The sequence below is a fragment of the Sphaerodactylus townsendi genome, linkage group LG01 (assembly GCF_021028975.2).
Source record: "Sphaerodactylus townsendi isolate TG3544 linkage group LG01, MPM_Stown_v2.3, whole genome shotgun sequence".
NCBI lineage: Eukaryota > Metazoa > Chordata > Lepidosauria > Squamata > Sphaerodactylidae > Sphaerodactylus > Sphaerodactylus townsendi.
In genome coordinates this window covers 123,129,934-123,154,323 of record NC_059425.1, presented here as the reverse complement: position 1 = coordinate 123,154,323, position 24,390 = coordinate 123,129,934, and the positions used below count along the sequence as shown (strand labels likewise).

Here is a 24,390-nt window from a genome sequence, read left to right as displayed (position 1 = left end):
ATGACAGGGAGATTGCAGAGAAGCTGAATGAATTCTTTGCATCTGTCTTCACCCAAGAGGAGGTGAGGAAAATTCCTGCACCTGAACCAAGCTTCTCAGGAGGTGAATCCAAGGAACTAGCGAAGATAGTAGTAGACAAGGAAGAAGTTCTGGCAGCCATTGATAAACTAAATGCTACCAAATCCCCTGGCCCAGATTGCATTCATCCAAGAGTTCTTAAAGAGCTCAAGCATGAAATTGCTGATGTTCTCACATTAATATGCAACTTATCCCTGAAATCAGGCTCCATCCCAGAAGACTGGAAGATGGCCAATGTCACACCAATCTTTAAGAAAGGGTCTAGGGGGGACCCAGGAAATTACAGGCCAGTCAGTTTGACATCTGTTCCTGGTAGAATCTATCATTAAAGATAAATTTATTAAACATGTAGAAAAGCAAGACCTGCTGAGGAAGAGTCAGCATGGCTTTTGTAGAGGCAAGTCCTGTCTTACAAACTTACTAGAGTTCTTTGAGGGTGTAAACAGACATGTGGATAAGGGGGAACCAGTGGACACTGTCTACTTGGATTTCCAAAAGGCTTTTGACAAAGTTCCTCATCAGAGACTGTTGAGAAAACTCAGCAATGAAGGAATAAGAGGGGAAGTCCTCCTATGGATTAAAAACTGGTTGAGGAACAGGAAACAAAGAGTAGGTGTAAATGGGAAGTTCTTACAATGGAGAGATGTAAGGAGTGGTGTCCCCCAAGGATCCGTATTGGGACCAGTGCTCTTTAACTTATTCATAAATGACCTGGAAGTAGGGGTGGGTAGCGTGGTAGCTAAGTTTGCAGATGATACCAAATTATGTAGGGTGGTAATAACCACAAAAGGATTACTTGAAGAGCTCAAAAGCGGACCTTGGATAAATTAGGTGAGTGGGCTAAGAAATGGCAAAATGCAGTTCAATGTGTAGCAAAATGTAAAGAGTGATGATGCACATAGGGGCTAAAAAATCCAAACTTCACATACACGCTTCACAGGGGTCAGGGTGCTATCAGTCTTACAGACCAGGAAAGGGATTTGGGCGCTCTTAGTTGATAGTTCCCATGGGAATGTCAACTCAATGCATGGGCAGCTGTAGAAAAAAGGCAAACTCTATGCACTGGGGATAATTAGGAAAGGAGTCGAATTAATAAAACTGCAAGGATTGTCATGCTCCTTATATAAAGCAGGTGAAGCGACACTTGAGTAATACTGTTGTTCAGTTTTGGTCAGCCACATCTCAAAAAGGATACTGAAGAGATAGTCGACGCGCCGAGTACTGTGTTCAGTTTTGGTAAAGCCACATCTCAAAAAAGGATATTGAAAGAAGATAGAAAAGTGCAGAGAAGGGCAACGAGGATGATTGAAGGATTGGAACACCTTCCTTATGAGGAGAGGCTGCAGCGTTTGGGACTCTTTAGTTTGGAGAGGAGATGTCTGAGGGGGATATGATTGGAAGTCTATAAAATTATGCATGGGGTAGAAAATGTTGACAGAGAGAAATTCTTTCCCTCTTTCTCACAATACTAGAACCAGGGGGCATTCATTGAAAATGCTGGGGGGGGAAGAATTAGGACTAATAAAAGGAAACACTTCTTCACGCAACGTGTGATTGGTGTTTGGAATATGCTGCCACAGGAGGTGGTGATGGCCACTAACCTGGATAGCTTTAAAAAGGGCTTGGACAGATTTATAGAGGAGAAGTCAATCTATGGCTACCAATCATGATCCTCCTTGATCTCAGGTTGCAAATGCCTTAGCAGACCAGGTGCTCAGGAGCAGCAGCAGCAGAAGGCCATTGCTTTCACATCCTGCATGTGAGCTCCCAAAGGCACCTGGTGGGCCACTGCGAGTAGCAGAATGCTGGACTAGATGGACTCTGGTCTGATCCAGCTGGCTAGTTCTTATGTTCTTATGTTCTTAAATCGAATAAATAAATAAATATAATGTAATTAAACTGTTTTTCTTACTTTAATAATTTTATATTTTTCAGACTTAGATTTTGGTTAGATTGCATATTTGGAAGCCAGTGTTTACAAGCTGTTGTCAAAGTGTAACTTTAAGTTAGGCCTTACATTTCTTGTAACAGAGTACACTTATTTGTTATTTGTAATGTAATGTTCCCAGAAATATACAAATAAAAGCATTTTTTAAATGTATCCCTGAAAAGCCCAACGTGTTTTGATAAGATGAAAAAAACTGCCACTTAAGGAAAATATTTCAAGGGAAAAATGCTTCCAATTAAAAAAAAAAGAATATTTCAAAGAAAAAGTTTTTACTGAAACACCTTGGGGTTTTTTAACACCTCTTCAAGAAAAAATCTCATCAGACAGCAGCTTCAGGTTTCCCTCTACATTTCCCCACCATATGGTGCACTTTCCCTCTTTCTATTCCTTCTACACTGTAGGCAGAAGTGGGATCCAACCAGTTCTCACTTCTCTAGAAGTGGTTACTAATTTTTTCTGAGTGCCGAGAAGGGGTTACTAAAGCAACCTCACTGCCCAATAGGGACTGGTAGTGCGTGTGTGCAGTGGCGCCACTGTTTGAATCTCACCACCATCGGAACCTGTTATTAAAATTTTTGGATCCCACCACTGACTGTAGGCTATTAGAAGCCAAACTACTCAGTGCTCTGACCCAAATCCAGTACTGAAACAGAGGCTGCACGTAAGTCTATGACACTTCCACAAAGGATGGAAAACTCTGTGAGCTCAACCTCTGCCTAAGTCAGCACTTTATATGTAACTCTGAATTGTTAAGCAAGTCTCTCTATTGAAGCCAATTCTTTGCTACAGATGTTGACACTGATAAAAAGCAGCCTAAAACTTTCTATCCTGGAGCTTGATTCTATGAAGCTAACCAACGAACAGTTTTACCCAGCTTAATTACTTTTAGAAATTTATAGCTGTAAAACTGAGTCCATTTTAAGAAGAAAACTGACATTAACGTACAAGGGTAGTATTTAGACATATGCTACTAGAGTGACAGAGCAAACTATTAAGCTTCCCCTAGGAGACTTCGTGTTTTGCCATTTTTTGCTATAACAAGAGGTCACTGAAGAAGAGATACCAAAATGCCTTAGCATATACTTGCATAAAAATATAAGCCAGGAACAGTCCACTTTTTTTGTGTGCCCTCGCTCTTTTCTCACTTTGGCTGCTTCTCTTCCAGAATTTTTTAGTCATCTCAGCCCAATTTATGGCAGCTGCACTGGTGTTTGTGTTGTTATGCTTGGCTGCGTCTTGGAAGAAAAAACCCTTGGCTTCCCATTTCTACCCAACAGGTCTTGTTAAAGGTAACGTATCTTGATTTGCATTCTTAAATAGTACAAACATTCTCCAAACAGGGATTAAATGGGGCAATTGTTTACAAAAATAAAGGCTGTTGTGTCATTAAAATATTGATTACAATGGCCAGTTACAGCCTTCTGCACTCAACTATGGCAGATGGGTGAAAAGTAAACTGTTCCTAGGCAAGCCAATATTAATGAGACTATTATGATACAAATATGAGGAAATTCATAGCTGGGTCCCATGTGTCAGACAGATCTAAGAATGTGGGCCTACGTTTGGCACTGCTTGATACACAGGATGTAGATTTCTCATCTAAAAATTTGCAATGTAAGTAGACCACTGGCTGCAATCTAGGGTACATATCTGGTTAAAGCTGGCATGCTACCTGCTGAGTGGGCAATGTTCCTTTCAAACAGATGGATGGCAAATGTAAGCATGCCAGGGAATCAGTATGTGTGTTGAGTTTGAATGTGAGGGCACGCTTCCACACGAAAATGTCAAAATCACAATCTGTTCAGTCCCTAGATCTACTTCCCAGGAAACAGCACTTGTTTCGCTGGGTAACTTGAAGAAAGTGCCTCAGCAAAACCCAGGCAAATATGCTGCAATGAGAGGGGGAAATCTGAAGAAGGGCCCACAGTAACTGAAGCAGACCACAGCCATACAAGCCTATGAACTTAACCCACTTGGAAAGTCCCCCACATGACATCTGGGAAATACACAATAGGCCTACTTCACATGTAGTTGAGGACAGCCACCAAGCTGACATCATGCTGCACTGCAGTTTTAAAGACATTGTTGGCCCACCACATTTAAGGAATTCATCTTTCAAAGACAACTCACTAGAAAAACCATTTAAGAAACCAAGAATTTTGATACCTAGAAACAGTGCCATAACTGAACAAAATGAGAATCCTTTCGTGACATATTGTATCAGTTTCATTGTTATGACAGTTATCTAGTGGCTGACCTCAGGAAAGTAGAGATTGTAAACAGGATGGGTTATTTTTGATTTGGTTTCCAAAAGAGCTCGTTCCTTTCGCTGTATACTCTGCTGCAATTCCTGCCACTCCTGATGGAAACAAAGAATACAGTTAAATCCCATCTCCTTATTCAAACCCCCATAGAAACCATGCTGTCCTAGCGAGAAAACACCACATGAACACACACATGCTTGAAGGAATGCCAGATTCATCCAACTATTCTGGCATCTAGGAAAGTACAAAGAAATTATGTGTTTGGGGAGGGCAGTACACCATATATCACACCCACCTGACAGTTATATGTACCAAAAGTATAACCAACAAAGAAATACGCCAATAGGAATTTGTGTACTGTTTTTATCTCAGACTAACATTAATCATACAAAATAAACATCTTAGTATTTGCCCTACAAAGTTTTTGTGCAACACTCAAACAGGTCAAGTGTTAATCACCACACTTGTTATACAAAGTTTTAAGATATATACAAGTAATGCATCAGTTCGAGTGTTCACACTTGTTACAATATTATATCTTATCCATTCCACAACATAATTCGACAGGTTAAGTGCTAATGTAATTCAACAGGACAAGCAGTTTCTACAATATGATTCAACAGGTCAAGTGTCACTGCAATTCAACCAATCAAACGCTGAACAAGTGCCCAGGTTCCACTTGTTTTCAACCACTTTGTCACAAGCTTGCTTCAGTCTTCCTCTACAATGTAAATACAGGAACATACTGAGTATAACTAAATAATCCTCACTCTGAAAAACAAATCTCTTTCAATATATAAATATTATTACCAGGGACCTGGGCTAATCCCTTATTATCTCAATAGGAATCCACAGTACTATCCTCAGATATTTTTATTCTACAAAATAAAACTGGCAATGAGACTAGTTTTACTTACTACTATTTAAACATCATACCGTGTTTCCCCGAAAATAAGCCCTATCATGATTTTTCATGATTTTTGGAGGAGGCTTAAAATATAAGCCCTACTCCAAAAATAAGTCCTACCAGTAGTTAAAGATCAGGATGGTGTGATCCAGAAGGGTGCTCCCTGCCAATGAGGATGCTGCTTGCATCACACGTGATGGGGAAGCAATGGGGTTGCCAAGAACCCGCCTTAATGAATTGTGAAGGTACCGTATTTCCCCGAAAACAAGCCCTACCCCCAAAATGACAGACCTAATGCATCTTTTGGTGCAAAATTTAATATAAGACCCTGTCTTATTTTGGGGGAAATATAACAATACAATATTAACAAAATAATTACCTATGACAGCACTGCAATCCTTTTCCAACACAGTGTACCTATGTCTTTTTGAGTCTTGAAAATTTTCCTTTCCAATGTTACAATTAAATATTGTAGTCCATTGATGAGACCCAGCTGAGCTACACAGCCCTTACAATCTAATTAGAACATTTAAAGGAAACTTGACAAATCTAAAACCAAATTACATCCTGAAAGTTCCACACATTGCCAAAGATATATTTAGACACTACCTGCAATAGCTGTCTGCATGAATTAACATTCTTAAAGGTAGATTCTTCTGACATATGATACAGAGCACGTGAAGTCCTCTGCCTTATGTTTCAAAGTGACATTAGGGCTTCTTTAGCCTGATCAGGCATGCGAGAAATATGTTCAAGCACTCTTTGTTTTCAAAGAGTGCCTCCAATTTGAATTTCTACAAGCTAATGTGTAAATAACAAATCTTGAATTGCAATTAGTAAAAGAAAGCAAAGGTTATTGTATAGGTAAAGTAGGTTGCTTGGTAACAAGAGCGTTCTCCATATATCAGCATGCTTTACATCCTCTGCACTTGTGGTAACCTGCTACCCTCAGCTTCATTCTGGATGATTGTTTAAAGTCAGAGTGAATTAACAAATCACCTAAGTTCCTATTCCTGCTAAACTCCAATAATGAGAAATTAGCACAGCCTGGAATTGTGGACACCAGAGGACAATATTTATATTTTTTCTTTTTTATGTTTAAACTCAAAGCAATCAAAACCCAATAGCCCATTTAAACTCCCTATGAGGTTTTTTCCTAGCTAAAAGGATTCATAATTATCAGCACTTTTATTATTAATTATTAATTACTATTACTATTATTTATTCGACTTGATAGACCGCGCTACCCCCGAAGGGCTCAGAGCAGTTTACAGCATACAAATAGACAATAAATAACAAATTACAAAAAGACAAATCGAATAAGCCAGTTAAAATTCAATAAAATACAATAAAATCAGTAGCAACCGTAAAGCCCACCCATAATTTAGTGGTTGGTGTCTGATCCTACCCCCACCCCCCCGGAGGGGAGCAGAAAGCCAGAATTAAAGCAGATGGTACACCAGGCGTTAAAAAGGGGCCTTCCTTATTACTCTATCAGGATATCATCTAGCTAATAACTATTGAATTACATTTATTGTTGTTGTTATTATTTATTAGATTTCATAGACCGCCCAATCCCCCAAAGGGCTCTGAGCGGTGTACAATAGCAACAATACAACAATAAAATACAAATATACAAAGTATAATACAGAATATAAAAATATATATAACATTAAAATCCCTGAAATCACTGTAGAAGCAGTATCTAAAACCCACGTTAATTGACTGATTGATGGTGTCCGATCCAAAGGCCGGGAGGGGAACAGCAATGCCAGAAATATCAAAAATACAGTACAAAATACAGTACAAGGCAATGCCAGAGATGGGGTAAGAATATAATATGGGGGCAATCCTCGGCCTGCCTCCCCAAAAGCCCGATGGAACAACTCAGTCTTGCAGGCCCTGCAGAACTCACCAAGGTTCAACAGGGCCCTAACAGCAGATGGAAGAGTGTTCCACCAGGCAGGGACCAGGGCCATAAAAGCACTGGCCCAGGTAGAGGCCAGCCCCATCATTGAGGGGCGGGAGACTGCCAGTAAATTAGCCTCCATAGATCGCAGATGTCTGCTTGGAACACATTGGGTAAGACGGTCACGTAGGTATGAGGGCCAGTGCAGCGCAACACGGGGGTAATATGATCTCTAAAAGAACCACCCATAAGAAGTCGAGCCGCCGCATTCTGGACCAGCTTCAGTTTCCGAATCAGCTGCAAGGGAAGGCCCGCATAGAGCGAGTTACAATAGTCCAGCCTGGAGGTGACCACTGCATGGATAAACTGTGGCCAGGTCGACCTGGGAGAGGTAAGGGGCCAGCCGCCGGGCCTGGCGAAGATGGAAAAAAGCAATCTGGGTAACCTGAACCTCCATAGAAAGAGAAGAGTCCAGGTGGATCCCCAGACTGTGAGCTGAAGAAGTAGGGGCCAGTGAGACCCCTTCCAAAACCAGCGGCTGAAAATCCCGAAATCCCCCATCACAACCCAGTCAAAGGACCTCCAATTTCGATGGATTAAGTTTCAACCTGCTCTGCTTCAACCAACCAGCGACCACCTCCAAACAATGGGGCAGAGCTGCAGGGGCAGAGGCCGCCCTCCCCTCCATTAACTAGATGAGCTGGGCATCATCAGCATATTGATGACGGACCAGCCCAAAGCTCCGCACCAACTGAGCAAGGAGTCACATGTAGATGTTAAACAAGAGCGTGGATAGTAAGGACCCTTGGGGTACACCGCAATGAAGCGGGCACCTTTGGGAGGCCTGGTCCCCACACCACACCTGCTGACCCCTTCCACTGAGAAACGAGGTAATCCACTGAAAGACAGTACCCCGCACCCTGGAAGCTGCCAGGCGGTGGGTCAAAAGGTCGTGATCGACCACATCAAACGCTGCGGTAAGGTCTAACAGCACCAGCAGCGCCGATCCACCTCAGTCAAGCTGCATGCGGAGCGTATCTGTGACAGCGACGAGGACGGTCTCCGTCCCATGCCCAGCACGGAAACCAGACTGGAAGGGATCAAGCAATTTACACTTGACCTGTTGAATTACACCGTGGAAGGGATAAGATACAATATTGTAACAAGTGTGACCTAAAACTCTTGAACTGATGCATTACATGTATATCTCTTAAAACTCTGCATAACAAGTGTGGTGATTAACACTTCATCTGTTGGATTGTTGCACAAAAACTTTGTAGGGCAAATACTAAGTTGTTTATTTTGTATTATTAATATTAGTTTGAAATAAAAACAGTACACAAATTCCTATTGGCATATTTGTTTGTTGGTTATACTTTTGGCACATATAACTGTCAGGTAAGTTTAATATCTATGAAAGAGCAGAAAATTAGTTCTTTAGAAAGTGTGATACATTTCCCTTAAATTGATAAAGGCTACTATATAATTGAAGGCTCTCATCATAGTCCCCTAGTACCTCTCTATGCTATAATAAGAAATAACCTACTGCACTGTGCATTCTACAGCCAAAGTGGGTATCTTCTCAAGCAAATTTGCAATTGCAATTACTTGAAAGCATTCATCACTTTTCTCAGAAATCAGGTGTAATAGAGCAAGCAATGTAGGAGAAAGGCCAAACAACTCGCTTTTCAGGATCCCAGTTCTATAACCAAGAGTATGTATACCTACACAACACGGTGTTCAGTGTGCCATCATGGCTACAAGCACAGATTTCATATGGGGAGTTTTACAGCAAGCCCATTCACAAACCAACTAATTATACCTTTTGAACAGCCTGTATGTTCTGTATCATTCTCTATTCACAGAAGATAGTGTTCTCTACTTTGACGCCAATAGGCACTTTGACTCTATTCACAGAAGATAGTGTTCTCTACTTTGAAGCCAATAGGCACTTTGACGAAGGGCAAAGAAGAGTTCTCCTGGTGACATATGGCACACTTGCTACACATGGGTTTTTTTCTGCAGCCCCAGAGCAGCGACACCACATGCTCTTGAGACCTGCCACTTACAGCTTCATCATCCTTGCTTTGTTTCTCGTCAGGCTCTCTGTCAGAATCTCTATCGCTTCCTTCATCTTTGTCACTTAGAGAATCTCTGTTAGTGTCGTCTTCATAGGACTCACTGCCTTTATCAGAAGCATCCTCCTCCTCCTCCTTTACAACTTCCTGAAAGAGGAAAACCCACATGCAGTTCTTTTAGTTCTAGACAATGGCAGAATTCGAGAACTTCCCAGCTGATTGATAGTTGGAAGTTGAAATTGCACTTTAATATGCCACATTTTGCATCTTGGGTTCTCACAAATGGTCTCTTACGTGCATTTAGAGAATACCCTACAGAAGAGTGGCAACTTAAATATACAAATCAAATAAAGAAAAAAGCCGCACTGTTAAATAGTAATGGTGTTATTGAAATGGAAATGATTTCACCAATCATGATGCAGACAAAAGGGCTAGTGAGAGTTTGCTGAACCCTCATTCCTTAGAACCAGTCTGGCTAACAAGCGTGCCCAAGAGCCAATCCATCCCTTTCACCAAGGCTGTGTTACCAGCATTAGTCCTGGAAAGGCAGGCGCTTTGGTCTTCCATGATGGAAATGATTTAGATATTATGTATTTCAACGTGTGTGCTATTTCATTACAGAGTTTCAATTTGTGTAACACTTTGAAGGGAGGTAAGTTCAAATTCACTCTTTGCCCAAGGGCATTATCCAGTGATTGGCACTGCACTTTCTGCTACACGTCACTGCGGCACCCCCTCCCCCCCATGCATTTGAGTTCACATACACTCCCAACTACCCCATTTGCTTGCTTTTGCTTCTGCTGCTTTGTTTGCTGCAAAGGCGCAGGAACAGGTTTCTTCTTCAAAAGTTTCTTTTTCTTTGATTTTGAAGTCTTCTTGGTGCCTTTATTCTTCTGCTGCCATCCTCTGTTCTTAACTTTATTAGCATCTCCTTGCTGCAGACACAACAAGCAAGGTTAATGTTAGAACAGCTACTCGATCATTCTAAATGTTGGAAGAACCTTAAGATCTCTACAAAGCCTTAGGAGCAACTCATGACAACATTAGCAACCCCACCAATCTTTAAGCAAGGGCAGCTGCAAGAACTGTGCTGAGGTTCTGAGAACCATTTCAGCATGGCTAGAGGAGGATGCGGGGGAACCTGGCAAGAGGCTACCTGACAACCTAGTTGCCATCTGGTAAAGTGAGATGGCAACCCCAGCAGAGGAGGAGTCAATGACTGTGAAAGGAAGGCAGAAAAAAACCTCCTGGGTCTCTGTTATACTCTTTCCCACAAAAAAACTACGTACAACTGGGAATTCATCTGTCACCACTTCCTGGACCTCTGTTGTAGAATGCTTCTATTGGGTCCTAGTTCCCAAAACACCAAGCTGAGCCTGGCAACAGCCTCCCCGTTCTCCTCCATCTTTCCCCCTGACCAAGTTGGGCCTGGTGGGACAGCAGTGACAAGCCACCCTCCCATGTGGGGCCAGTCGAGCCATTGTATTCCACCCTCCCTCCAGTCTGAACACTAAGCCTAGCCTGACAGAACAGCAGCAGCAAGCCACCCTGCCCCACTGGATCTGGCAACAGTCTTCCAACTTGGTATTTGGGACTGGCTTGGTATTTGGGCTGGGCACGGGGTGGGGGGGGAATAGAGAATGAGGAGGCTGTTGCCAGCCCCGGTGGGGAAGGCAGCTTGCCTCCGTTGTCCCACTGGGCCCTGCTTGGTTGGGCTAGGGGAGAGGCTTGGTGTTAGGGCTGACGGGGCGGGCTGTTGCTGGACCCAGTGGGACCCAGCTTGCCACCACCATCCAGCTGGGCCTGGCTTGGTGTTTGGGCAGTGGGAGGGTGGGAGATGGGGAGGCTGTTGTTGGGCCCAGTGGGGCAGGGCAGTTTGCTGTTTGGGCTAGGGCAAGGAGAAGGTTTGGTGTTTGGGCACTATTTTTGGGACTATTTTCTACTGCAGAAGAATTCTACTTCCTCACTTCTGCTGCACAACTACTGACCGCACTTAGATCTGTCAGTTGAAACAGGTACAGCAGTGATTGTTGTAGAAGGGATTTCCCACCCAGTGAGTCGGAAGCTGATTTTCAAGCTGTGGTGCTCTTATTCAAGTATAGCCATGTGTCTTTTTGCACATGATTTTGTTAAGTTTAAGGACTTCAAGTTATTGCCCATCACTCAAGACCACCAGTTCCTGACTTACCCCATCTTCTGCAGGCTGTTCTTCAGCTGAACATGTAGACTGTTCTTTTTCAAACACTTCCTAAACAGAGAAGCAAACCAAACCTGTTAGTTTCCCTGTCCTACCAATGACAACAAAACATATATTATGTTATTCACGCCTTGCATCTTTTTAATAACCTGGAAGAATTTAATATTTATTCAATACTACACACACAATCAGATATAACAGTTATTTTAGAAAAATGTTACAGCAGCCTCTCACTGAGATATTTCTCTATATCATTAAAATACACACATTAAACTCCCAGAGTTCTAAACAGAACACTGGCTACTTGGATCTAAAACAGCAGTCAGTGAATATAATAGAATGAACACCATAGTCCATGCATGTGGTACCATACATGAAATCTTCACTCAGTACAGACTGGTATTTGTTTCACTGGGATCTTAATGTCTACCTCCCATTTTCTGTCCATTCAGGATTGTATTACAGCTATATTTACTAAGAAAGGCCTCAAATGTTATGATGGACCCTGAAATTCTAACTCCTTTGGGTCTCTATAAGGCGACAACAATATAAAAACAGCAGTTTGACTTCACCAGCTAGTTTAAGAACTCTACTTTTTGTTCAACCTTTGATAAATATGTAACACACAAGAAGAAATCCTGACCACAATTTCCAGCCACAAGGCAATTGGGGAGGGACTTAGGTATCTTAGTCTTCTCTAGTCACAGAAACTTTGTTGCCTTAGAATAGACTGTTTTTGTTTGAGTATACAAAGCCATGGAAACAGAATTATTTCATATTTTCAAAGCTAAAGATGCAGCTGGATGGAAAATCTGGTTCTTTCACTTAAAAAGCATTTAACAAGTTAATGACACTAAATAATCTCAAGAACAGTTTGCAAAAATAAGTGTTAAGAACAGTGAATACTTACAGCCATTGTCTGTCTTGTTAGAGTGATCAGAACTGTGACTAAGGATCCCACTGTGATATTGTTGCTGTCTTCATCATCTAGAACTGAGATGTTATGTTGGAGAAAAAACGATAATTTCAATATACACTAGTTTTCCAATTATGTAGCTCACATCAATAAGTTACTAAACTGTGAAGGACATGAATATAGTCTTGCTGAGAATATGCAGGCTTACTAAGTAGTGATTAGTCAAGCCAGGACCACAAGCTGAACTTAGGATAGGTGCTCCAACGATCTTTCAACGTCCCAAGGGAATTAAGACCATTTCACACAAAGAAAATGATAAGGCAGACACCAAGACAACTCTGACCCACACAGTAGCTCCTGAGAGTGGTACAAGATGGGGATTAGCAGTACAAAGGAGGACTCCATCTCAAGAAGACCAGGAAGGGAGGCTGATTTGACCACAGATGGATACAGAGCTCACTTCATCGTCACACTGTGAAGCTCACTGCCCTCAACATTTTCCCACCTCTCTTCTTCTCTGATTTGTCTTGTCTTTTGAACTGGCAAACCTGAGAGAAGGGATCAGTGCTTAGAATGATGTGAGCTGCCCTGGGAAATGCCTGAAAATCAGGGCATAAATCACTGCATCCAAGAGTAAAGAAACTGACCCCCAAGTAGCTGACAAAGTCACAAAATGCTTCACTCAAAGATAATGTAGCAGTCTCCAAAATACCCACCAGGTATGAACCTTTTTTTAAATTACCCTAACAAGAAAAGAACCCAAAACCCATGCTATGGAGGTCTAAACCTCCAGAAGAGACAGAATACTGATAACAGCTGAATATCCAGGGGAGTTTGCTCAAGCCCCTGACAGTTTAGATAATCCTACAGGAGAGATTTCTGAAGAGATGAAATCTCCACATTATTTCCACATCTCACAATTCTCACAGAATTATATAATAGAACTTCTATAATATGGAGAAACTGATAGATACCATCCTGTTCTTTGAGCAAGTTAAAGCTTGTAAGGAGATACTTTTTATTCAGCTCTGAGAGAGGATACTTACAGCAATATAATTTCTTACCCTGGGATTTTATATCCATAGTGATATGTGGGAAACTTCCAAGGACAGCCATAACTTCTTCATATTTCTCATCTTCAAGGAAGTGCAGTAAATTGTGACGATCTGATGCTTTTAAACTCACCAAATCTTGTATAGTTTTAATTTTGTACTGTGTTAAACACACAAAACCAGAAAGTAGATAATTTGGTGTATAAACATTGCTAATTTAAACCTAGCAGTCTAAGCAATGTCAAGGACAATATTCCCATTTTGTGCAAATCATTATTGATATTAAAAGATACACAAGTATTGAACACAACATATGCAGCTGTGAATCAAACAGAATTATAAATAGCAAGCAGTGTAGAAAAATTTCACAGGGAAGGTCCCTAACCCTCTTGCAGCATCTCTCATGCCCATCCTCTCTCTGTTACAGCAAAATATTTTGGAAGTATAGCTACCACGGACAACCATCTCAGCTGTGAAACTCGGGGGAAAAGAAGGCATCAGCCTTTCCCCACAATTTTAATTTTCACAGTTTGCTGAACACATAAATCAGTGGTCGACGAGCACTTCACACAGCCTGAAAGCAACAGAAGTGACAAACATGGTGCCTTCCCTCTTCTTCCGGTGTCCCCTTCCAGCCAAGGCAGTCACCAACTTCAGACCAGTTGAATTAGCAGCCTGTTCCAGGAGATCACCCTCTCTCCCACCCACAAGCAATGCCAGATTTCTATTAAGGCAATGTCAGAAGTGATGAGTTGCAGATATAGCCCAGAGCAGGTTCAAGGGATTTCCTATGCCAGCGATGTCCAAAGCGGCACCTGTGCACACTAGTGGTTTTGTAGCACCCCATTTGAAACTTTGACAAATAACCACTTCCCTAAAAACTTTTCTCCACCTCACTGTAATAGGTGGCAACCATTTTTGTAATAATGGCAACTGTAATAATGGCAACCATTTTGAGGGACTGCTTCCTGTGGCAGTCATTTTGTTGTGGTGTCCACGGTCTATCTGTAAAGGATTCAATGGTGTTGATGGTGAAGTAACCTTGAGTGCATTCCACAGCCCGGGCGATAAGCCGATGCCCATGAGACTTTATCTTTGCGCTGAGATGATATTAATTCGCTCCCATGGTGCTGCGGGAAGGGGATGGGGTGAATGGTGTTATAACCTGTGCTTCTGGCTGAAGTGCCATTCTGCCACTGCGTACTTGAGCTTTCTAAGATGTCTTAATAAATGGACTTTACTCCCAAAAAGCCTTTTATTTCGCTTTTTCCTATGGGAATTCCTTACATTGTGGCAGGAATCCTAATTCATCTATATTCCTGTGCAGGACCTCTTGTCTTGGCGGCGAGGTTGTTATTGCGGATAAAGCGGTATTCCGCAGGTTCACCTTTCCTTCTGGATCTGGAGGAACCGGGCAGAGAACGGCCTGGTGGTTCTTCTCGCCTCGCCAGACAGCACGAAGTCTTCCTTTACTCCGTTGAAATCCAGTGGGACGTGACGATCACCATGGGGACTTCCATGAGTCGCTTTGGGGCGCTGTCTATGGATCGAGCCTGTGGATCGGATCTCTACCCGCTGCGGTGGATTACAAACCTCAGATGCAACCTGTCATGGAGGAGACGGCTTGACCACCTTTCATGCGCAACCCAGGAATCCATTGAATCCATTCTGACTCGTATTTTGGTGATGTTCTAAGGAACCACCGCGTACAGCACTGGGCCCGCCCAGTGACACCGACTAAAACTCTGGAATTGGGAGGTATCCTATCGCTTCCCCAATCGACCTCCATCCTGGCCAGCGACGCATCTGAGGTGTGCCTCGGGAGCCACCGTGGCTACGGGCGCTACGGTGTCTCCGGCGTCTCGCCTTCCAGACGAATAAGAGTCCGGAAGAGCCTGCATTCCAGTTGGACTGCTTCTCTCCCATCGGTGAGAGGGACTGGGATGAGGAAGTGGGCGCATTGCGATGCCCGCTTATTGGAACCGCGGAACGCCAGCTATGGAGGAGGAACGGGCATGCTGCAGTAAGAGCGCCGAAAACCTGCAGAGGGACCGAACAGCAACGCAAAGAAGTTCCAGGCTCCAGCTGGACCGTACAAAGACGCCGCCCAAATCTAATAATATTCGCAATTCAGTCCATGATAAAGTCCTGAACATTCCAGACTGGATTTACAACGGCAACGCTGAAAGCTGCCTCAGGCTCTGGCGCGACGCAGTGAGCTCAATTGAAGCCCTTTAAACGGGACCTAACTGGCTAAATTGAACGTAGAAGAAAGCTGCTTTTGCATGCGCACTGCGGGATGCATTGACCTCTTCGCTAGCGTGATCTGGCTGCTGGAGAGGAACTAAGGAGGCAGCAGACCAGGAAGCCCTGTAAGTTGGAGTCTATGTTGTTACTGATCATGCCGGTACCAGGGGGGCCACGCATTCGGTCCTGCTACCCAAACGCCAGCTGCACCGCCAGCGCCTTCGGATTCGCCCCCCCCGCATAACAACAGCTGCTCTGCCCAACCTGCTCAACCCACAAGAACCACCTTCCCAGCAGGCTTAAGAGCCGCCGAACGGGCTACTATCGGCCCTCGATACCAGCCCGCTTTGATGGGACCGCTTCCAAACTTCCCTACTTCATCTTGCAACTCAATGCCCACTGAAGACTATGATGATTTATACCGTCTGAGCGCTGGTAATACGGGACATCGCTCAGTCCTGGATGGGGCGTACGATTGGTTCGCGGACTCTTTTGATTTGCAGGATGAGGACTTCAAGATAGTGCCCGCATTCCTCCAAGTCTTTAAGAGCTGCCAAGATCCAGGCGCCGAGAATGAAGCTATCATCCGGCATTCATCAAACCATCCAGCAAGGCAACCGCCCGCTTGCACTTGCCCGGAATTTCGCGGCGCGGCTGCTCGACTTCCCTCCTGAGGGCCTTGAACGCATGAAATGCTAATACTTCTCGATGCTGTGGACGGCAAGGTTACGCGGAAACGTAAGCTTTTAATTCGGTTCGCATCATTGTGCAGATTGGATCCAGTTAGTCCCAAGTGGCGCCTCGCTTGGAATAACACGCCCGCCAAGGAGGCCGCCCACCAAAACCACTACTGTGTCCACTCGCCGCTTTCTCCAGCCGCCCCTACCGAAACCACCTCTGAACGCCGCCGCCGACTGGGATTGTGTTCACTGGGCGGTGGCCAGGTCATTCAGCCGCCAACTGTCCCCAAGAAACAAAACTAACCGCTTCCAGTTCGCCGCGACTCTGGCCTGCCAAACCAAATTAATGCAGGTCAGGGTCGGGCCCCACAGGCTCGCCTAAAGCGTCACCGGCTAGCGCACTCCAGAGTGAGGGGAAGCAGCTGTTTGCCTTCAGCTCCCATAACATGGGTCCACTCCTGACGCCGTGAGTGAAGGCAGCCCCATTACTGTTCAAGCGGCTTCTGGCCAACCCCGCTTAAACACACCGCATTATAGCCCGCCCTGTGGGATTCCGCCGTTCCACTGCTTAATGCGCCCCAGGTGGCAGAGGAGCTGTCTGGGATCAATTCCCTGGCTGTCCATACCATTCACTCCAGCCGACGCAGCCCTCGGGAACGGCGATCGCCCAGTACAAACACAGCCGCTCCTCTCCGCTATACCGACTCATTGGGAGAAAATTGCTTTGCTGGCGCCAGTGGCCAAACACTCCATAGTTTTGGGCATGCCTTGTTATTGTTACATGAACCAAAGTTCATTTGGAAAGAACGGATCCTAGAATTCACTGACCTCCCCAAGGTGAACACATGAATTGGGAGAAAACCTAATCGCCTCCCCGGACACAACACCCTCCTGGCTTCCTTCAGTGATTGCTCCCCATTCTATTGGCATCCCACCTGCATATCATGATCTAGCCAGAGTTTTTTCAGGAGCAGGAATGCGATCAGTTGCCACCCCACAGAGACACTCGACTGTAAATTGTCATACAACCAGGGGCACAACTACCCAAAGGTAGAATTCCACCGCATGAGTCCTAATGAGGAGAAGGAACTTCGCGTGTCTTCTAGACAAGAACCTTGCTCGCTGGGTTCATACGGCGGCTACCAAACACAACACACGCTGCTCCCCGCTTTTGTTTCATAAAAGAAAGATGGGTCTTTACGCTTTTGCACAGATTATCGAGGTTCAATAGCGTCTCCTTGTCCAATAAATATCCTTTTGCCTTTTGATCAAGGACCTTTAGATGCACCGCAAAGGACGCATTTTACTAAATTGACTTGAGAGAAGCTTACTGCAGAGTCAGAATTGCTGAAGGCTATGAACACTGACCGCGCTTAACACAAAGTTTGACAGTTTGAATATCAATAATGCCATTATTCGGGTTAAGTGAAGCCCTCGGAGCTTTTATGGCCCTTTATCAACGAAGTTCTCCATGATTTACTGTACATGGTTACATACTTAGATGACGCTTTTAATACTCACAAACCATAGAAGAGTTACGAAATATTGGTTCGAGAGGTATTGAAACGCTTTGCTTGACAACTTCTCTTTAAGCCAAACTTCCGGTAAATGCTGTTTTCATCAGACCTCCATTGACTATTTGGGTTACCGGATCTCACCGAGGGCTAAAATGATCCCGCTAAAATTGACGAGTCCTCCAATGGCTCGCCCCCACCAACCGCGAAGAACTCCAGTCGCTTCTTGGTTTTGCTAATTTCTATCGCGGACTTCTGGCGCACCTACCCGCTGAACTGACTCTCCTTCACAGACCTCTTACGCACTAAGGGTAAAGATCCACTGTCCGGGCCCGGGTCCCTTTCCTGGTCTGAGGAATGTCAAACAGCCTTTCAACTATTAAAATCTGCTACTAATCAACCTATCCTAAAGCACCCTGACCCAGATCTCACGGTGGTCTTCGGATGCCTCGGACAGCACTTTGGGGCAGCCCCTGTTGCAGAAAAATAAAGATGGTAGGCTGTTCCGTGCTTATTTGCTCAAAAATCTCTGGTGCCTAACTCAACTGACTGGTGGAGACAAAGAGACCGCGCCATCAAAATAGCACTTCTCCACTTACGCCACTGGCTGGAGGCTAAGCACCCTTCAAGTTTGGTCGATCATAAAACCTGGCAGTCCTTTCCACCCCCCCCCCAAGATGTCCTCGCGAAACAACTTCTGGCAATGACTTTTCTCGCTTTACAGTCCATTTTTCCTGAAAAAATCCAACAAACTGGCTGACGCTTCTCGCCGCTTCTACCCGTGGGGTGGAGCTGCCTTACGAGACATTCCACGCACTGTTCTTTCCCAGTTAGGGGTTGGCTGTCACCCCATCTCAAACGCCCACTTCTCCTCCTCCACCCCCATTCCCAGTCTCGCTTCCTCCTTTCCGCGGAACTGGAGGAGGCGGGCTGCACTGCTCCAGCTGCCCAGGAGACTCCCAATTCGCGCTTGAGATCGAGTTTGGCGAGGGGGAATGTTGGCGGTCGTCTCCTCCTCAGCAGGTGTTCTTGAAGCTTGCCACGGTCTGCTCGCTGGACATTTTGGCTTTTGAAAACTGCATTTAGCCCGCCGCAGTTCTGGTGGCGCCGCGAATGAAGACATTGAGGCATACATTAAAGGTTGCCTCGTTTGTGCAGAAGCCAAAACCATCCCGAAAGCCCCATGGACTATTGAAACCTCTCCCGTAGCCTCCTTCCTTGGGAAGTCATCTCCCATGATTTTATTACAGATTTGCCCGAAGTCATGGCAACACGGTTTATGGTGGTGGTAGACTTATTCTAAGCAAGCCCATTTTATTCCATGTGCTTCCATCCTCCTCGGCCCTAAGTTGGCACGGCTGTTTATTCAACATGCTTACCGCCTCCATTCCGCCTTCAAGGTGGTCTTCCCACCGCTGCCCCCAATTCATCTCTTCAAAGTTCTGGTGAAAGCTGCTAGTTGTTAGTCGCCGTCAGTCACTCTACCATCGCTCAAAAGTGACGGGCTAGACGGAGAGAACTTAACAGAACCTCGTATATTTACGCTGTTACACCAACTACCACCAAGACAATTGCGCGAAGCTTATTCCGCTTATGGAGTAATGCTTACAACAATGTGTTCATAGTAGTACAAAGAAAACTCCCTCAGGCATCGTCCCCAGCCGCTGCTACAACTACCCGCAGAGCAGCTTTCGGTGGACCCCCCCCAGAATTTCAACACGGATTTCTATCCCTAGCCGTAGGGATGAAAGTCGGTCCAGACCGCCTTACAACAAGCAAAGGACTCCCAAAAACTGCAAGCGGATAAACACCGGGATTTTCCTCTGGCGCAGGGGTTCCCTGCGTATTTATCTACAAAAAATCTCAGAGACGCGCATAAATATTCCAAACTTCTACAAGAGATTTGTGACCTTTTCAGATTACTAAAGTGATTAATGATGTCACTGTCCGCCAGATTCGCCTAACTCTTTAGTAACATCCATCCCGTCTTCCATTCCAGCTTGCTCAAGAGGCTCCCCGCTCGATGCTTCGCACGACCGGAGATATTATTGATGGCCACAAGCACTTTAAATTGACGCTTATCCTGACTTCCGCTTTTAATCGCGAACGCCAATATTTAGTCTCTTGGTGGGATATTCTGGGTATAATCAATGGGTTTATTCCGGTAAATATTGAAGCCCCTTACCCTTATTTCTGCTTTCCAACGCTTTCCGCGATAAAACCTGGGGAAGGGTCTTTAGGGGAGGCAGAGTGTAAAGGATTCACGGTGTTGATGGTGAAGTAACCTTGAGTGTATCTCACAGCCCGGCGATGGGCTGTGGATGCATCGGGCGGAGACTTTATCTTTATGCTGAGAAGACCGCTCCTGGCGGGAAGCAAGTGAAGGGGGGATGGGTGAATGGTGTTATAACCTGTGCTTCTGGCGGAAGCGCCATTCCCGTCACTGCTTGTGCCTGAGTTTAAGATGTCTTAATAAAATGGACTTTACTCCCAAAGCCTTTGTTTCTGCTTCTGCGGAATTCTTTTACACTATCTGTAAAGGATTCAATGGTGTTGTTGTTGAAGTAACCTTGCGGGTATCCCATTCAGCGGGCGATGGGCCAGATGCCCATGGTAGGAGACTTTATCTTTAGCGGGAGATGATATTAACTCGTTCCCGTAGAGCTGCGGGAAGGGGGATGATGCGTTGAAGATGGTGTTATAACCTGTACTTCTGGCGGGAAAGTGCCATTCCTGCCACTGCGTGTACTTGAGCTTTCTAAGATGTCTTAATAAATGGACTTTACTCCCAAAAAGCCTTTTATTTCTGCTTTTTCCTGTGGGAATTCCTTACATTGTGGCGAGGAATCCTAATTCATCTATATTCCTGTGCAGTGGACCTGCTTGTCTTCGCGATGGAGAGGTTGAATGTTACTTTCGCGGAAGATGCGGTAGCCCGCAAAGGGCTCCGACTTTTCCCTTCTGGATCTGGAGGAACCGGGCAGAGAGCGGGCCTCGCTGGTGGCTCTTTCCGTCTCGTATCAGCGCGAAGTCTTCCTTTACTCCGTTGGAGCGAGGGCGGTAGCTTCCGGCGACCATGAGGACTTCCATGAGTCGCGTTTGGAAACATCTATGGATCGAGCCTGTGGATGGGATCTCTACCCGTTTTGATTGTGGATTACAAACCTCAGATGCAACCTGTCATGGAGGAGGCGGGCTTGACCACCTTTCATCGCGGCAACCCAGGAATCCATTGAGCGATTCCTGGACTTCGTATTTTGGTGATGCTCCCCAACCACGGCGTACAGCACTGGGGCCGTCCAAAGTGACGGGACTAAAACTCTGGAATTGGGAGGGTATCCGTATCGCTTTGTCGGACCCTAATCGGGCCAGCGACGCGCTGAGGTGTGCCTGGGGGAGCCACCGTGGCTACGGGCGCTACGGTGTCTCCGATGTCTCGCATTCCAGACGGCGAAAAGTCCGAAAAAACCTGCATTCCCAGCGGACGGTTTCCTCTCCCGCTCGGTGAGAGGGACTGGGATGAGGAAATTAGAGGCGACTTTCGCGAGATGCCCAGCGGCATGGAACATTGGAACGCCAGCTATGGGAGGAGGAGCGGGCACAGTTGCGGCAAGAGCGCCGAAAACCTGCAGAGGGACCGGGAACAGCAGCGCAAAGAAGTTCCAACTCGAGTTGGACCGTGCAGAGCAGCTCCAGCGACAATATGCTAAGAATCTTCGCAATTCAGTCCATGATAAAGTCCTGGAACATTCCAGACTGGATTTACAGCGACAACGCTGAAAGCGTGCCTCGGAGCTCACCGCGACGCAAAGTGAGCTCACTTGAAGCCCTTTAAGCGGGGGACGAACTGGCTGGTGGAACGTAGAAGAAAGCTGCTTTTGCATAAGCACTGCAGGATGCATTGACCTCTTCGCAAGGAGGATCTGGCTGCGTTGGAGGAAAAACTAAGGAGGCAGCAGACCAGGAAGCCCTGTAAGTTGGAGTCTATGCTGTTACTGATCATGCCGGTACCAGGGGGGCCGCGCATACCTGGAGTCCTGCCACCCAAGCGCCAGCGTACACCGCCAGCGCCTTCGGATTCGGCCCCCCCGCATAACAGCAGCTGCTCTGCCCAACCTGCTCAACCGGCGCAAGAACCACCTCCCCAGCAGGCCAAGAACCGTCGAGCGGGGGGCTATCGGCCCTCGATACCAGCCCGCTTTGATAGGACCGCTTCAAACTTCCCTACTTCATCTTGCAACTCAATGCCGCCGGAAGACTATGATGATTTATACCCGGTCACGAGAGCTGGCATCACGGGACGCTCGGCTCCAGTCCTGGATGGGAACGGCAACGACTGGATTCGTGGACTCTTTTGGATTTGTAGGATGAGGACTCTCACACAGTGCCCGCATTCCTCCAAGTCTTTAAGAGCTTTCAAGATCCAGGCGCCGAGAATGAAGCTATCATCCGGCACCATCAAAACCATCCAGCAAGACAACACGCCCGTTTGCAGAATTGCCCGTGAATTTAGATGCGCGGCTGCTGGAAAAACTTCCCTCCTGTAGTGGCCTTGAGCGCGTGAAATCGCTAGTACTTCTCGAGGATGCTGTGGACGGCAAGCTTACGTGAAAGCGTAAGTGTTTAATTGGGTTCCTCGTACTATTGTGCAGGTTGGATCCAGTTAGGGTCCCAGAAGTGAAGCGTCTCGTTTGGAATAACACTGCCCGTCAAGGAGGCATGCGCTTAAAACCACTACTGTGTCCACCAAGTCAAGCCGCTTTCTCCAGCCGCCCCTACCGAAACCACCTCTGAGCGTGGCCGCCGACTGGGATTGTCTTTACTGCGGAGGTGGCCAGGTCATTCAGCAAAACCAACTGTCCCCAAGAAACAAAACCAACCGCTTCCAGCTCGCCACGACTCCGTCCTGCCAAACCACCACGCGGAGTCAGGGACGGGCCTCCACAGGCTTCGTCCTAAAGCGGTTACGAAGAAGCTGACTCCAGAGTGAGGGAAAGCGGCTGTTTGCCTTTCTTCAGCTCCCATGGACATGGGCCGACTCGGCTTGGCGCCGTGAGTGAAGGCAAGCTCCCATTACTGTTCAAGCATTTCTGAAAGCCAACCCCGCTTAAACACACTGCGCGTTATAGCCTCGGCCTTGTGGGATTCCGGCTGCTCCCACTGCTTATCGCGCCCCAGGTGGCAGAGGAGCTAGGTCTGGGACGAATTCCCCTAGCTAAGCCCATACCATTCACTAAAATGGGCGCAGCCTTCGGGAACGGCGGACGGCCCAGTACAAAACACAGCGGTTCTCCTCCGTTCGCCCGACTCATTGGGAGAAATTAGTTTTATTTTTGAAGCCGGTATTCAAACACTCCATAGTTTTTTAGGCATGCCTTGGTTGTGTTACATGAACCAAAGTTCATTTGGAAAAGAAGCGGATCCTAGAATTCACCTGACCCGCCTGCGGTGAACACATGAATTGGGAGAAAACCTAATCGTCTCCCCGGACACAACACCCTCTATTCTTCCTTCAGTGATTGCTCCCCATTCTATTGGCATCCCACCTGCATATCGCCAGTCTAGCCAGAAGGATTTTCAGAAGCGGGAATGCGATCAGTTGCCACCCCACAGGAACACTCGACTGTAAAATTGTCATACAACCAGGACATAACTACCCAAAAGGTAGGAATCTACCGCATGAGTCCTAATGAGGAGAAGGAACGTTGCGTGTCTTCTTGAATAAGAACAACGCTTGCTCGCCCGGGTTCATACGGTAGACTACCAAACACACCGCACGCTGCTCCCCGCTTTTGTTTGTCAAAAGAAAGATGGAGTCTTCTGACTTTTGCACTGGATCTCCGGCGGGAGTCAATCGCGTCTCCTTGTCCAATAAATATCCTTTTGCCTTTTGATCAAGGACCTTTTAGATGCACTGGGCTTAGGGCGCATTTTACTAAGTGGACTTGAGAGAAGCTTACTGCAGAGTCAGAATTGCTGGGAGGCTATGAACACCTGACTCGCGTTTAACACAAAGTTTGGACAGTTTGAATATTTAATAATGCCATTATTCGGGTTAGAAATTAGGATTTCGGAGACTTTTATGGCCATTTATCAGCGAAGTTCTCCATGATTTACTGTACAAAGGGAGTTGTTGGCATACTTAGATGGCGCTTTTAATTTTACTCACAAACCATGAAAGAGCATGAAATATTGGTTCGAGAGGTATTGAAACGCTTTGCTTGGCTGTTCTCTTTAAGCCAAACTTCCGGTAAATGCTGTTTTCATCAGACCTCCATTGACTATTTGGGTTACCGGATCTAGCCGAGGGCTTAAAAATGGATCCTGCTAGAGTGGCCGAGTCCTCCAATGGCCTGCCCACACCAACCGCCAAGAACTCCAGTCGTTTCTTGGTTTTGCTAATTTCTATAAGTGACTGCTGGCCCAATTACCCGCTGAACTGACTCTCCCTCTCTGGACCTCTTACGCACTAAGGGTAAAGATCCACTGTCCATGAAGCCGAATTTGCTTTCACCAATCTAAGGGAGATGTCAAACAGCCTTTCAACTAATAAAATCTGCGTTTACCAATCGAACCTGTCCTAAAGCACCCTGACCCAGA

General features: G+C 45.8%; 1 protein-coding gene across 2 annotated transcripts in view; it reads right to left on the bottom strand.

The window, feature by feature from the left end:
* Positions 1-24,390, bottom strand: part of SEC63 (SEC63 homolog, protein translocation regulator) — a 61,472-nt gene that overhangs the window by 9,270 nt on the left and 27,812 nt on the right. The window contains exons 13-18 of one of the 2 annotated variants that reach the window (XM_048493294.1): positions 13,362-13,509; positions 12,292-12,374; positions 11,373-11,432; positions 9,949-10,119; positions 9,176-9,331; positions 4,284-4,385 (exon numbers count right to left, since the gene is read on the bottom strand). In XM_048493294.1, the coding sequence (XP_048349251.1) occupies positions 4,284-4,385; positions 9,176-9,331; positions 9,949-10,119; positions 11,373-11,432; positions 12,292-12,374; positions 13,362-13,509 (720 nt within the window). The remainder of the gene's footprint in view (positions 1-4,283; positions 4,386-9,175; positions 9,332-9,948; positions 10,120-11,372; positions 11,433-12,291; positions 12,375-13,361; positions 13,510-24,390) is intronic. The other variant, XM_048493304.1, reaches the window with a different exon arrangement.